The 15,544-nt window shown below is 44.1% G+C and overlaps 1 protein-coding gene across 6 annotated transcripts in view; it reads right to left on the bottom strand.

Annotated features, from left to right (window-relative positions):
* Positions 1-1,160: 1,160 nt before the first annotated feature.
* Positions 1,161-15,544, bottom strand: part of LOC106652571 (cAMP-specific 3',5'-cyclic phosphodiesterase) — a 172,120-nt gene continuing 157,736 nt past the window's right edge. For all 6 annotated transcript variants that reach the window (XM_014371594.2, XM_014371592.2, XM_014371589.2 and 3 more), the window contains 10 exons: positions 14,932-15,033; positions 13,392-13,456; positions 12,344-12,456; positions 9,148-9,241; positions 5,559-5,782; positions 5,210-5,473; positions 3,718-3,817; positions 3,360-3,637; positions 2,531-2,893; positions 1,161-2,411 (listed from right to left, as the gene is read on the bottom strand). In XM_014371594.2, the coding sequence (XP_014227080.1) occupies positions 2,301-2,411; positions 2,531-2,893; positions 3,360-3,637; positions 3,718-3,817; positions 5,210-5,473; positions 5,559-5,782; positions 9,148-9,241; positions 12,344-12,456; positions 13,392-13,456; positions 14,932-15,033 (1,714 nt within the window). In that variant the 3' untranslated portion in view covers positions 1,161-2,300. The remainder of the gene's footprint in view (positions 2,412-2,530; positions 2,894-3,359; positions 3,638-3,717; positions 3,818-5,209; positions 5,474-5,558; positions 5,783-9,147; positions 9,242-12,343; positions 12,457-13,391; positions 13,457-14,931; positions 15,034-15,544) is intronic.

The following is a 15,544-nucleotide window of genomic DNA, read 5'->3' on the forward strand; positions in this document are numbered from 1 at the left end:
TTTCCTTTTTTTTCAACTTCAATATTACGTCGCTACATGTACTGATCGAGTTTCCTTCAGCCCACAGAGTTCGTCTTCAACATTACATTTTTTCACGATTGGATTATTAAAACTTGCGAATTCGGGTCCTGTATTTCGAGAAAACTTCACAAGTATGCACGAGCACGTATGTGTGCACATAATTATGCTTTTTTTATCGACAAAGTCACGTTGGAGCACTTTTTGACAGACAATTTGCATAATACAAGTACAAGACAAGATGTTCAACGTTACAGAGTTCTTAACTTCATTTCAAAGAACGCTCGCGGCTTTCCTCGTGATTTATTCATCGAACAAATAAGACATCGAATACTCGTTTAATTTTCTTTAGCATATGAAAATGGACACTAAGTGATTGTTTTTCAGTTTCCCCCTTTTTTTGGTAGTTTCTATTTTCTGAAATATGTATATAAACGTTCCCACTTTGTTTGGTGATATGTCTTTTGTTTTAATAGAAATTGTGTGTGTGTATGTTTGCCCTTTTGTCACCATATGTACGAAGCGATTCGCAAGAGCTGAAACACGTCGATAACAAACTCGTCGTTTGACGTTTCGAAGCAAACGCAAATTTTATACCCGCACCCATAACCCCACGTTCAACCTTCCGTTTTCATAAATTCTTATTTATATATATTTTTTTGTTCAACAAGACATTCGAAATCGTTGCGTATCACATTTTATCGACATATAGTTTATCATATACGTATAATATATATCTCTTTCTTTCTATATTCCATCACTAGTATAATCCTTGGCTACTTCCTTTTGGGTTAGCGTGTAATGAGTGATTTTCCGCTCTTTCACCGATTGCAAAAAAAGACCCATCGTGACGCTTGAACCGTGAAAGGAAAAACACTTTTAGTTTGGCATCTCTGAGCTGCGTACCGAAGCATTCCCCCGAATCGCGATCGTATCATGTTAATTAAATTCATCTTTTTATTTGATCATTACCATTAAGCTATCGACGAGCCTATCGCGTATGAATTTTTCCCCGGTACAGTACATACAATATTAATGTTAATCCGCTCCTGCTACCATCGTATCTCAACCTTATACAGTATTTTATATATAATTGTATTCTTAATATTCTTAATAATTATACTTATTAATATCATTATTATATATACTTAAACGACGTTTTTTTCTGCGTAACGACCAACTTTGTAATCGGCAATTATATGTATAATAGTAACACGCGCACAAGTTCCGTCGGGCGTTGCGTCTCGGTCCAGCCGAGAGCAACGATTTCTTTACTTATTATATTTATACGTAATAAGAAATAAAATTCAAGAGGATTCCCACTCTTGTATAGTTTGGCTTCGCATGCGATGTATAATATTAATGTTAGATTTACGTGTATATATATCGTAATAATATACGTATCGTACGCTTTTTTCTTTTTTTTGATCTCCCTTTATCCTCCGGTCGTCTTCTCTCCTATGCTAATACGTATTTTTAAGGACGATTGATCGGATTTTGTGTATATTATAATATAATTTTGCCATGTATGCTTTTTTTGTTCTCTAAGCGTCATCAATGAAATTTTTTTTGTTTTTGTTAAGCTCGGTCAAACTGTAATGTAAGCACGAGAGTATTACATTTTTTTTTAATAATTATTTATAGATGTAATGAATGTGTGGGCGTACAACAGCTGCAGTCTTTGTGGATGTGTAATTGTATATATATTTATATATTTATAATTTCTACGATCGTCATCATTTTTTTATACGAATCCGTCGGTACATAAGTTTTGTATTGTATTTATCAAGTTATTCTGCATCATCAGATCTTCTCTTCTCTGGCTCTGACTAGTCATAGCGTCTGTCCGTCCGTCCATCTCTCCCCCTTTCTTTAAAAGTTTTATATGATTTTTTGTAATTTTTTTTTTTCATTCCTTTTTGCGTTATTCGTATTTCATGAGCGATCGTGTACTTGTAGAAAGAATCGGATAACGGAGAGAAAGAGAAATAAAAGAGAGAATCGCAGAGTAAGAGATATGAGAGGAGCTAGATAGAGAGAAATAGAGGTAGAGACAGACAGTCAGACAGACTGACAGAGAGTGTATGAGAATGTGTGTCTTTGTGAACCGATTCACTTGTAAAGAGCGAATATGAGCGAGAGCACGACGGGCTTCGCTTTCTTTTTGTTTTTTTATCGATTAAAATATATGTATATATGCTCAGCATCGATCATTGGCGTACGCGCCAGAACGTCTGCTGGACGCGTTCATAAATTTTTCTGCAGAAGCCGGTGAACTTCCGTCACATTCCGGCGTCGGCGCTGCTTGACTCTTCGACATCGTCACCCTGCTCCTGCGAAAAGCTCTGAACTTTTTCCGGACTTGCACCCTCTTCGCCTTCTTCCAGCGTCATCTGCACACCCGACGATTATAAAAGCACCCGAAAACAAAAGGAAAAAAGAGAGAGAAAAAATCGTGAGTCTCTATTTTGAGAGGAGTCAGTGAGGCGCGCGACGCAAATTGTTAACCCACCTGGAAGTGCTGCCTCTCTTGCTTCTCGGGACATAGATCGGGCGGCGGCGAGGGCGGTATCATGGACTGATACCAGTCGCGGTTCTCCTCCAGCGTGTCGAGTATCGCCTGAGCGTCCGGGTGCACGAGATCGGCCCAGGTCTCCCAGAGCGGATGGACGATGTAGTCGATGAAGCCCACCTGGGACTTCTCGATGGTGGCGTTGTGTCGGTCGCACATCGGGCTGATGTCCATGTTGAGCTCGCGCTCCTTGTCGCCTTGTTGGAAGAACTCCTCCATGAGCAGGTCGACCCAGCGCCGATATAGCGGCAGAGGCTTCGTCGGGTTCGACAGATCGGCGCAGTGTACCAAATTTTCCAAGACCTGCGCGTGGCACACGACAACACAGCGTAACACATGATAACGAGCTCTCGCAATTGTACGTAATGTATTCGCGCCGAGCTTTCACGTGGCCTCAAATCACGCGCGAATCCGAGGGACCGCGCTCGGAGGAAACAAAAAGGAACGCTAAAAGGCAATTTTTACGCCTCTCTTTGTAGCATTTTTTCTTCCGAGCGCTGTGCTTAATACTCCCTCTCCGAGGCACACACAGGGTTTTAGAAAGTTATGCGCAAAGTTTAAACTTTTTTCTTCTTCCTTAGTACCGCTCGAGGTGTAAGCTCTATACATTATACCCCCGAACAAAATCTTTGGAGTTGTGCAGCAGGAAAAACTTTTTTAATTCAGCGAAATTTAGCGTGTGCATGGGCAAATACGACTACGACGGCGCTTGTTACCGTTATAGGTCGCGCGCGTCATTGCGCGTTGCCGCTTTGGCGTGTATGCGTACCTGTATTCTGTCGGTGTAATTGTCGAGCAGTAGCACACCGGAGCCGGCGACCTTTTTCGTCTCCACCATAGTCTTCAGGTCGGCCAGCAGGGACATGTGCTTGGACATGTCGGTCGACAGCACCATGTCGATGACCATCTTGCGCAGGGTCTGGCGCTGCTTCTTCGAGCAATTAGCGAATATGTCGCAGCCCTCGTTTTGCAGCAGCTTGAACGCGACTGCCAGATGATGATTCTCCAGTACGGACTCGTCGTTGTACATCAATGCCAGCTCGGAACCTGTCAAAAAGGCATCGTGCGCATGAATTGTTGAATCAAAATGTTTCTTAATGCTTTGGGCGATATATCTGAATACTCACTCGAATTGATGAGAAACTGATTGGTGAGACCGGGATGATCGACATCGTGAATAGTTGCGGCAAAGAGGGCAGCCGTTATCTCTAATGCCGTGAACACAGACTGCAAATTTAACGCAAACACACGCGGGTATGAATTTCAATTATCAATCAAGCTATTAGAGAGTCTAATTTCGAGCTGTTTCGAACTGCCATTTTCAAAATCTGCCTCGTCTGCGCGCTTGTCTTTATGTCAATTTGATTTCACAATGTCTACACCGGAAACGGCCGAGAGATGAAGCTTTGCAAAACTTGACCGACGGACGTTCCTTCTCAACAGTTTATTACTTGTTATTATACTTTGTGGAGAGCTAGGACTCGCTATTAAAGCCGAGAGCACATATTAAAACGAACGGGGGTATCGCTTTATTGAACCACTTGAAATTTCATTCTAATGTGCAAATAACAAGAGGACAGTAAAGCAGAGTTTGAAAGCTATACAAATTAGAAAATTCGCGGAACATTCTTTTGACTTTATGTATTGGTAATCATTAGCTTTTGTCTGTACAATTGCCAATCATACAAGCACTCGTTTATTTCTCGGTGATACTTCGAATAGTGGCATTCGAACTTTTCAAAAGTAAACCTCGAGGTTTTCCAATTAGAGCAGCTCGATTAGTAATGACAAACTGCTAAAGAATCGCGAGCTCTCCAAAGAGAGAGGGAAAGGCAGACGACAAATTGAATGGATTGCGCATAGTTTCGGCATTATAGCTGTTGCCGTCAATTGGCGTTGCGCGCGATATACACGAGTTCTGGCTAAATTATTCATGCCTAATCCCGCCACTTTTGAATAATTCAATGCCACGCGTTATGCGCACAGCTTTATAACAGGAGCTTCGTCAAATGCTCCTCTGAGTATCGTCAAAACTGTTTTCCCGATACTTGTGTTTGCTCTCCCGACCAACGCGCCAACGCGACTTTTCTTTTTCTTTGAGCTCTGTCCCGCCTACAATTCGATTCCGTGGATGTATAACGTAATATTATACAGCTTCGATAAATTTCAGTCACAGACGGATTTGAGAGATGCGGTAATATACTTTGGAAAAGCCCCCGCGAGTTATACCACTTTGTCCTTTCTCTCTCTCTCTCCCTCGGTTATTACAAGTCTGCACTCGGCTTCGAAGGCGGGCAAACTGAGTCGCGCGCGCACCCACCCGCGTCTGACTAATTGAACTTTACAATTTGGACGGATAGTTTGCTGAGAGAGAGAGAGAGAGAGAGAGAAAGCTCCAAAGCTCGAGTACACAGACTGCGAGCGACATGATACATTCGTTATAATCAATCATCCGTCTCGATCTTTCGAGTAAAACTCGCCGACTACGTAACGAATATAACGAGAAGTTTTAGTCCCGGCTCTCGACGTTATAAATATAATAATAATAATTCCCCGAGCGCCTGTAAAAACAGTCGCGAGAGAGTTGTATATACGTTGTACGAGTGTATATAGCCGTACCTCGAGCGCGGGAGTGTTGAGTAAGGTGTGCGTCGATTGAGTGACGTCCGCCGCGTGAATGCTATTGTGGAACGGATTATCTTTGACGTAGTGATCCTCGAGGGTCATGAGGAAGGTGACGAAGGTCTTCGGCGGTATCATCATGATCTTGAGCAGGTCCCTGCTTTGGAAGGCCGTGTAGGCCACGCAGGTGAGCGGCCTGTTATTGCTCAGTTCAGCTATCCTAAAGATGTCGATGCCCCATTTGTCGATATCGCTGAGGAGCTAATGAAGAGCAATGGGGATACGAAAAAACAATTAGATCGAGAAAAATCAAACGAAAAAAGTTGGAGCAGTTGGAAAAGTTTACCTTTCCGAGCTCCTCCTCGTGGGGCGTCTCGACGCCGTAGAGCGGCACGCGCTCGCCGGTGAAGCTGTTGGTGTGCGTGAGCGGCCGCTTGACGCCGCTTATGTGCGACATGGCCGCCGGTCCCCTCTTCTCGCGGTCCTTCTTTTTGGCCGCCCGAGCGTCCATGCTGCCGGGTAGCGCATCGTCAGAACGCAGCGACGGTAGATCCAGCTCCTGCTGTTTGTCTGCGAATAATCGAGTCAAGCACATTTTTCATCAAACACGCATTCTTTACTTTCGTTATATTACAAAACGGTTTATACGTATGCGAGTGTGCATAATTAACGCGAGCTTTCGCGCTCGCGTGATGCAAGCTCGGCGTATTTTTTACCCACCAACAACCCATTGAAATTCTGGCCTGATACAATTATGCGAGCTGTTTTCGTGAAAATACGCGCATACATATAATTCCTTCGAGCGGGCTGGTTATATAGCTAGCTAGCTGACGCGTTGCATGCATAGACGAGCGTAACTTTCGTATATTATAATTAGTAATGTACACATGTATTTAAGCTCGAGCTTCCAACTTGGCCAAGAGTCTGTACTGCGTATTTATTATTGCGCCTCGATTTGACCCACTTGTTTACGCTAACGGGTAGGTACTAGGTAGTATACTATATCGTTCGATCGCGAGCAGCCTCGCGAGATTCATTTTCCATATAATTTTTCCTACGCGTCGGTCCGTCGTCCGTCGGAAGCGGCTTTCATTTCATAAGCTCCGCTGTTTGGTCTATATATTTAAGAAGATTTGAGAAAAGATCGCGCTCGCGTACCGTCACGAAGACGCGCGTCATGCAAATGAGCCCCTGCGCACAGAGTCCGCGGGACGTAAAAATGTTTAATATGCCGAACAAAAGGTCAGATTAGCATTGTAAATTCAGGTTCCATCTCTGTTCCTGCCTCTCTCTTATACGGAGCTTGTTACAGTAATTTTATGGATTATTCGCAAAGAAGAATATATGCGCGACGGGGGCGAGCTCGGCCATATACGGTAGCAGCTTCTTTTTAGTATTATTTATGCTTGGCCGAATCGCAGCGCGCATTTTCATTTAATTACATGCACGCGGCGAAATATAATGTGGCAACTTTCAATTTCGAATTACGAAATTTCGCTTGGATTTTTTTTTTATTCATGCACAATCCGACGAAAATCAATTTTGTTTTTGCAGAAATATATATGGCGCGCGCACCATTTAATGCTTTTATATCGATCCCGGTGGCAACGCGTGGTGCGGCGGATGGCTTTCCAGGCCTCGCGCAGTATAGTAGGCTATATATATACGCACCCGGGTTATACGAATTTCCCTTTTACTTACGAAATGGACCGAGCGAATGTCTCTCGGGGACTCGTGGGATTTAATCGAGTTTTTTTTCCGAGTAATTTAAATTGCACAGCGTCGTCGAAAAAGAAGAAGAGCGACTGCGGAGGAAGAAAAAATCAACGCACCCGAAGTAATTTTCATTCAAATGAAAATCGCAAGTGTATATCACAAACGCGCGCGTATCTTAATATAATGCAGGCAAGCATGCATGCGTGGGGCGTGCGTGTATGCGTATACGCATTCCAAAGAATCAAAAGTAATTTGAATTCTCTGGATTTCATAAGTTCGCGATTAAAGCTGCGAGAAACTTTGTGTATATAACATTATATGGTAGGAGAGAGAGAGAGAGCTCTCGTGCGCAGGGCGTGTAGCTGAAGCAGCTCTCGCTCTCTCTCTCTCTTTCTCTCTATCTAGCTGCTACTAGAAGCAACTGTAATTAAGCCTGCACATAATAGATAAAGTTTTCAGTGCGAGGATCCGAATGGCCTCGCGCGTGCAGGCACACGGGCCGAAGGCGAGAGAGCTTTTAAAAACTTCCTTATTAGTATTATTAGCGGTAGTCCGTGGATCGCGTCCGGACGACAAGGCGCAATTTTTAAGCGCGCGCAAACACGTACACGGAATATAGAAGATAAAGATAGAGAGAGAGAGCGAGTTCTTGTGGAGTGCAGATGCTGGTCGGTGCGCCGCGGCTCAAATAACTTGTCAAAGTTAAAAATGATACGGATCCCCAGGAGGGAGTGGTCGAGGACAAAGCTCTCTCACTCCCTCGCGTGGGCACAAACTAGGTGGACGAGCTTTTAACGTACATACAGAGTATAACACACACACACACACCGATGCTCCCGTATAGAGCTGCAACTCTCGTGTATACTCGCGCGAATGTATGTGCATATTAATCGACGGACAGAGAGTAGAGTAGAGTGGGTGGCCAGAAAGAAATAACCGTGTACACGCGTGTAATCGATTTAACGAGTCCATCAAAATCTTGGAACGGAATAACGTACCATAACTATCTCTCTCTCTCTCTTTCTCTTCATGTCCCGATATGTCGATATGCCGATTGACACGGCCGAGCGTATATCCATATAGCTCGTACGCGAATCAACAAAAAAAAAGGGAAAAAAAGAAAAACGCAGTCGGCTTCCACGCGCGGGGTGCAAAATACAAACGAATCTCGTTGCATTGAACTGATACTCTGCTGCTGTTGCTGCTGCAGCTTCGCAAAAAAGCTCCGCTGTTGGCCTGGCGTTTGACAAGTTTTTTAATAAAGGAGCTTTTGGCTTTTGGCTCGTTGTTTATTACGAAAATAAAATAGAAAAAATAGAAAAAGAAAAAAACAAAACGCATACGGGATAAGAAGAATGAAAAAATAAGAATAGAAAGAGACGCGAGAAGAGAAGCTCGCGTTCTGTCGAGGGAACAACCTCGAGTTTATAGGAAGATTGTCATGGTCAATGTAAACATAAGTATCTTTCAACTATATACTTATGATTCACTTGAGTACGTGTGTGCGTATGTATGTGTGCGTCGAGACTTGATTTTCCGCCTCATTTAAATGTCATTGTTAGCGGCCTGGTCAAGCGTATTAAAGCGCGCGTTCGTGTGTATATGTGCGCTTGCCCAGCGTGATATATTATATGATCGACTGGTCAAGTTGGCTTCGGCCTGTGCAGCTCTGCACGAGTGTGTTTACGGTCCGCCAGGCTGCATGCAGCTTCGCAAGCGCATTATAGCTCAACCTTTCCATTATTAGGAGCTCCCGCAGCTTCCCAGCCTCCCTGATATATTATAGACCTTTTGTTTTCAATGCTCTATGCTGCATGCCTATATAATGCGTTATATATATTTTTGTTCGAGGCACGAGATAAGGATTAACGCTCGTTCAAAGATCCGTCGATTTTTTTCTCTCGCGTCGTTCGGTAAATAGTGCAGAGAGAGAGAGAGAGAGATCTTCATCATCGTTAACTTTTCTCATTCGTTCGCGTTACGAGGACGATAAAAAGCTCGAGAATTGAAAATAACGAGCTCCTTTCATCGCTATATAAATTCCTATCCGAGTTAATAATAATAGAACGTGTAAACTCGTTTGTCACCCGATTATACCTGTTGTAAATTACCGGCGAGCTGCTTACATCCGTGAATCGATGAGATTATTACGAAAATCATATTACGAACGAAAAGTTTATGTTATTGACCCGAGTATTACAGAATTATAATGTACTTACCGAGGAAGGTGCTGCAGATGTACTCGGAAATCTGATTTCCGGACTTGGAGGACTCGGAGAAATGCGACAGTTCTTTGTTCAGCATTCTCTTGAACTGTTGACAAAAGAAAAGCAAAAAACGAGAGAGATCAGCATCGATGAAACACACATTGTTGTTATAAATATAATAGCAGACTACGCTTTCTGCTACACTGGGAGACTGTCCACACTTTTTAATCTATACTGACCAGGATATTTTCCGTACTACCCATGATAGTTCGCGTTACGTTACTTTGGAGTTTTTTATTTGTCGCAAAAAAACTCGCGTCACACTTTTTTGTCCTCGCACATGTATTATGTATGGATCAGACAGAACTGTCAAAATAATCCCTCGATCGTCGTCAACGTCGCGGGTCGTCCAGTCCAGGTGTGTGTGCGTTTGTGTATATATGGTAACCTCTCTGTGTTTAATTACGGTATACGTGTGTTTGTGGAAAAATCGGCGCGCTGCGGAGCCGAGCTTACTTTTGTTGTGTCTCGCTGTGTTTGGACACTGACGCGACGGCGCTCGTAATAAGCTATCAAAATCTCCGATAATAGCGTTAGGAGCGACACGATCGTGCGCAGTAATTCGGCGATCATAACATCATCATCATCATCATCCTTGGCCTCGTCGCTGTAGGCGTCTTCGCAGCCGTCTCGCGCCGCAGTGGTACCGGGTAATTTAAACATTTTGTATTATATAATTATAAAATCGCGATCACATCGATAAATGTTGATACACATCGGATGCGAGATTTTTCATTTGTTTGTTGTGGTCCGCCCGATGTGTCGTAACGTATAACCTTCATCGGCTCGTCATTTTTAATAGCGAAAAAAATATCCAGCTGGAAAGGCGCATTGTACGCGAAGAGGAAAATTGGCCAGATCTCTGCCTGATGTAACGAGGGCTGGGCTATACGTATACACGAGCAGTACATCATGTGCGAGAGTTAGCGAGCTCGTTTCGCGCGATGAAAGCTATACGAGAGAGAGCGAAGCCCGTTTGACAAGCTCGAGTACGTAGGAGATTAAACAGCTGCAGTACACGGAGGCGCCGACGAAAAATAAACAAAATCCGATTTCACAGCGTACGTATACTTCGTACATTCGCATCGGGTAGTGGATGTTTTTTTTTCAATATTTTTTTTTTTTTTTTTTTGTAATGCATATCCACGTTGAAGTAATGCTCGGATTTATGCGACTCGTGCAGTTGGACATCTCTCTGCCAGCCTGCCTGACTGTCGCGCGACGTCCGACGAAAATGCGTAAATCGTGTCGCGGCGCGCGCGTCGGCAAACGAATGCCTCTGGCAGTGACTCGGAACGAAGCTGAGCGCGCTGTGAATTCCGTAACGCGGATACAAAGTACGCGCTCTCGAGCACGGCTGAATTTTGCACTTGTCTCGCGCGGTCTTCGCGGAAGAAACGGCCTAATTCATTCCAAGCTCATGGGAAAAGACGGATGGTCCTGTCTTGGGGAAAGAAAATCTCGCAGTCCCGCCGAGTGCTCGCAGATAAAATGTCCGCGAAAGCGAATGATCGATCGAGCGCAAACCGACACACGGCTGCCGTGACTTTTATAACTCGCTGAAATTCCTCGCGGATATTCGCTTCATATAAGAGAGCGCAAGTCGAGCGCGCGGCACGACGAGCTTTCTTCGATTTGTTCGAGTCTTGGCAAGCCCAGAAAAGAATTACGCAACACGTCTTCCTCGCGGGAACGCGGGCTTATTCTTATACACACTTTTACGATCGAAAAATGCCTTTATTAAGGAATGTAAGCGGCGAACTAACGCGTCAATCGAAGCCAGCGCCACGCGCCATCGTTCGCCTGAAAAAGAGAGAAAAAGCTGCCGTATGCCTTATAATTTACCGTATCATCTTTTATATCGTTCTCCTTTATGCGATATCGCGCGCCATACGCGAGAGCAAGTCAAGAGGTCGTGAAGCGCGCCAAAGAGTATAAAAGATATATACACCGCTGCGTCGTCGGTCGGTACATAAATGACAAGATATATCGATCTCTCGAGTAGCTGCCATCACCGCTGCCGCTGCTGCTGCGGCCGTGGCGAAAGCTCGCGGGGGGCGCAGTGTACAGTAGCGTATATTATACCGGATAGATTAATAAAAGCGAACGCATTCAATTTCACGTAGAAAGATAGAGGTAGAGCGTAGTATACAGCCGAGGCGGTATAGCGAGAAGCCGTGAAAGTTAGCGCGCTTAAAAGCTTGAGCGAGAGCGGCCCTTAAAAGATACCGGACCCGCTTAATCGCTCGCTAGCTGCTGCCGCTGCTACTGCTACTGAACGCACCGTACGGAACGACGACGACGACGAGAGATGAGCGTGAGCTAAAATTACGTCTGCCTCGCTCGGGAAGGATGTTGCGAAAGTGTGTGCGAGAGAGAGAGAGAGAGAGAGAGAGCCAAGTTGGCTTCTGCTATATAACGCGCCGTATAAAGCTCGTTTCGTAAATTGTACCGGGGGCCGTATACTGCGACGTCGACGACGCAATAACCCGACAAAACTCTCGACCGAGTCCTGCGACGCGCGCCGAGCTTTCCTGCTACGTATTCATCTAAATTTCCTGCCCCGACACGCAGCAGCACCAATCCCCCAAGCAGCTACCTCCGTTTCTCAGCCTGTATTATGAAGAATAAAATAATAATCGATCAAAATTGATTATCCCTCGATACAGCCTGATTAGGTAGGCGGCGTGTGCCGAGCGTGCCGACCGCTCGCACGATACCTAATTATCCACCCAGCTTAATCGATTTATTATAACGTCGCCTGTCGTCGTCTTCGTCGTCGTCGCAGTCAGTGTCTCCATGTATTCACGAGATAATAATCCCGCCTCGACATTTCTTGTACACTTCTCTCTCTCTGCCCTGGGCGCAGAGAGCAAAGTTGGAATATCATCGCCTCGGCTTGTACGGCATTAATTGAATGGAATTTTGGTAAATGCGTAAGCAACCCTCCGCTTGAACAACCTCGATTACTCGAGTAGTTTGCAAGCTCAGGATAAACAAAATTTTGTCGTCGACGTTTTGAATGACACAAGCGTCTCGCGATGTGCGCGTTCTCAAGTATATAGGGTCAAGGGGTAGTGCGTATATCAACGTACAATTGTACATGAAAAAAATGAAAAAAGCAAGTTGAAAAATTGGCCGTATTTACCTTCAACGAAGCCATGTCTGACACGGATCGATGAGTTTGAATAGTTTCCAATTGATCGAGACACCAATCAAGTTCCTCCATTGTGTCGACTGCGAGCTTCATGTAGGGCTCCTCTGCAAACACGACACACACATAGTAACAATTACATGTATGGCTAAAGTAATTAAATTACACTCTATATTGCAGCTGGCATTGATTATTTGTCGCCCTTTTTTCTCTTTCTTATTTTTACAACAATATCGACGCATTTTTGATCCTGCGCCAGAGGCGCGCGCGTATTCGCAAAGCTCGGGTATACCATGTACAGCGACGATCCAGATCTCCACGCGTAACGACCCTTGCGCGATGTCGCCCGTTGGTACTCGACTCGCTTTATCGAGTCCTCGCGATTCAGTATTTCGCGCCCGTCCACCATGTACAGCATACACAGTTTCGTTGCAATCGCTCAAAATTCCCGAAACCGACTGGATGAATAATTTTTCAATGAAAAACTATAAATCCACAAGCCCTCGGATATATATAAGGCTGCGAACAATGAAGCGCGCGAGCACGCGGAGAAAGATAAATTGCCCAGCGACCATATCCCTTGACGCGAGATAGTATTTTTCATCCGAGGCTAATCTGTATCTCGGCATCGAGTACACATCCCCAGTTTTTAGTATTATATTATGTAACAAGCGCTCGCGAGTGCACGCGCGCAATTTGAAATATTGAATACTTTATAACGTCGGACACTTTGTAATACAAAAAGGCATAATTACAGCCGGTATTGCGCGATAAAGTAGTCGCCGCTAAAACGAATGGATCATCATTTCCAATACATCTTCCCTCGAAAGCGATATGCTTTATGACGTTTCGCGCAGCCTACAGGCGGTATAAATTTTCACTGCTCGCGAGCATTTCTACTTAGGCTAATTCATATAGTCGTTATGCCTCGCGCGCATCTAGAGCGTAACGCGCGTTATATCGGCCGTTACAGAGTGAGAAAAAGAGAAAAAGAGACGAACTACTGCGAGTTGAGTGTATCTCGCGCAGTTCATGTTATTACCTCCGGGGGCAAGGATCCGTGGCTGTGGCGTACTGCTGCCTTGGGCGCCGCTGCTCCGGCGCGATCTTTGACAAATAATAAAATAGAAGAACATTAGATAATTGTTTGTATACTGGCTCAGTATTGCACCGTATTGCTGCTTCTTCGTGCAGTAGTTTCAAGCTCGCATCGAATCCTTTTTTCCTTTTATAAATAAATAAATAAAATATATAATCGTCCTCGTCAGCATTAACTATCTCGTCGTCGTCGTCGTCGTAGTTTTCACATCAAAGGGCCGCGGCACAGGCAACACTCGTAGCTCTTTTGCGATCGTTACACGTACATTTGCATTTTGATTTAGCTGTACAAATGCCCGCGCGAACGCGCCGTGAATAATTCATGTATTTTCATCGAGAGGTAGACACGCGAACGTAGCGTAGAATAAAGAGAGAGAGAAAGAGAAAGAGATAGAGAGAGAGCTGGAATGAGCCAAGATGATAATGTATTATAATGGGCATCATGATTTTAGCTGTGCGGTGCGCACGTGAGCACACGCGCCCCTGTAGTACGTATATTACGTACGCCATAATGAGTCATTGCTGCGCTGTGCGTATACATACGCAAGTACGTATATACGTGTGCGGCCTGTTTCATCGAGCAATTATTTGATATGAAAACTAATTACACCCACGGGTATGTATAGACGAGAGAGGGAGGCTGAGTGCGAAAGAGACGATATATATTGTATGTATAAACGAATTGCCGAGAGTCGAATCAGGACGATACTCGACGCGAGCTGAAGCGGGCGCGTACATCAAATATCATATAATAGAACATACACCGGCACAGCGTAAGTATAACTTCGTGCTTATGCGTGATTGACGTTTAAATCTATAGTCGTTTCCCCCTGTCCAAGTTTACCATATCAAAGAATTTTCACAACTTCGCAGCAGCTCAACGGACTCGAACGCCGCCAGAGCGTGTGCGAGAGAGGCAGAAAACGAGCGGCGAAACTTATATACTTTGTTTCAAATCAAACTACGCGTGAAAGAGAGAGAGAGAAGAAAAATGACTGAAAACAAGCGAATCGTTCAAAGTTTTATCTGGAAATAGTTGCGCGGCTCTTCCAAGACTTTGTGCATCGCGAAGTATCGGAAAATACGCTTTGCGAGTGAGTTGAAAAAATAAGGAAGGAGAGAAAAAAAACTTTTATCAAAGCCGCATCATCAATCTCCTTCTCTCTCTCTTTTAAATTCTCTTTCTGTCGAAAATTTTCACTCGATCGCTAATCCAATATGCAGGAGGAAAATTAACGCTGCGTAACGAATCGTCGATTGCTTGATGCAATTATAAAATCGACATTTTAATAGGTATCGACACAAATATCAGGAAAAGGGACGACGGCATTGATGTTAAAAAAAAACAGGGTTGAAATTAGCGAACTTTCGACACGGGTTACAAAACTTTTCGGACTCTCGGCAGGATATCGTGCGAGCTTGACACATGGAATATTTAAAAAACTATTAATCATAAAAATTAGTAAAGGAATTTTGACACTTACTTGTTCGTCGGTACATTAGTGAGGGACAAGAAGTTGTTTCTAACGGAGCGCAGTGACGCAAGTATCTGCGCGAAAGGCGTGACGATGAGGTCTTCGCCATGGCTGCAATAATAATATTTCGACATGAGCGAGATTTTAATACGTCGCCGCCCCCCACGAGGGCTCTCGATCTTTTCTTGCATTAAAAACATGGCAATTATCATAATGCACGAGCTTTACGGTAATTTATGCACATTTTACATTATATAATGAGTATATTGGCTAAGTAATGTATGGTGCTTAGTTTGTGAGTGATGTGGCGAGTAAAAATGTTTTGCTCTTGCCGTTACAGCGGGTAGGTATATAAATAATGTAATAATAATACTAATAATAACAACGGCTAATGATGGATTAGGCAGGCTCGTGAACTTTCGCAGGAAGCTTCACTCGTCGGAGGTGCATATTATGTATAATAATGTAAAAAAATCTATAAATATTGATTACGATGGATCGGTCAGGAGCTTTTGCTTGGGCTATAAAATATTGCCTGATATAATATACAGCGTGCAGTATTCATTGCATATCGAGGGTCGTTGCATGCAGGTTGTGCTCAATATATCTATACCCAGCAGCA

This window comes from Trichogramma pretiosum, unplaced genomic scaffold (assembly GCF_000599845.2).
Source record: "Trichogramma pretiosum strain Unisexual culture from Peru unplaced genomic scaffold, Tpre_2.0 scaffold26, whole genome shotgun sequence".
In the NCBI taxonomy this organism is placed as follows: Eukaryota; Metazoa; Arthropoda; class Insecta; order Hymenoptera; family Trichogrammatidae; genus Trichogramma; species Trichogramma pretiosum.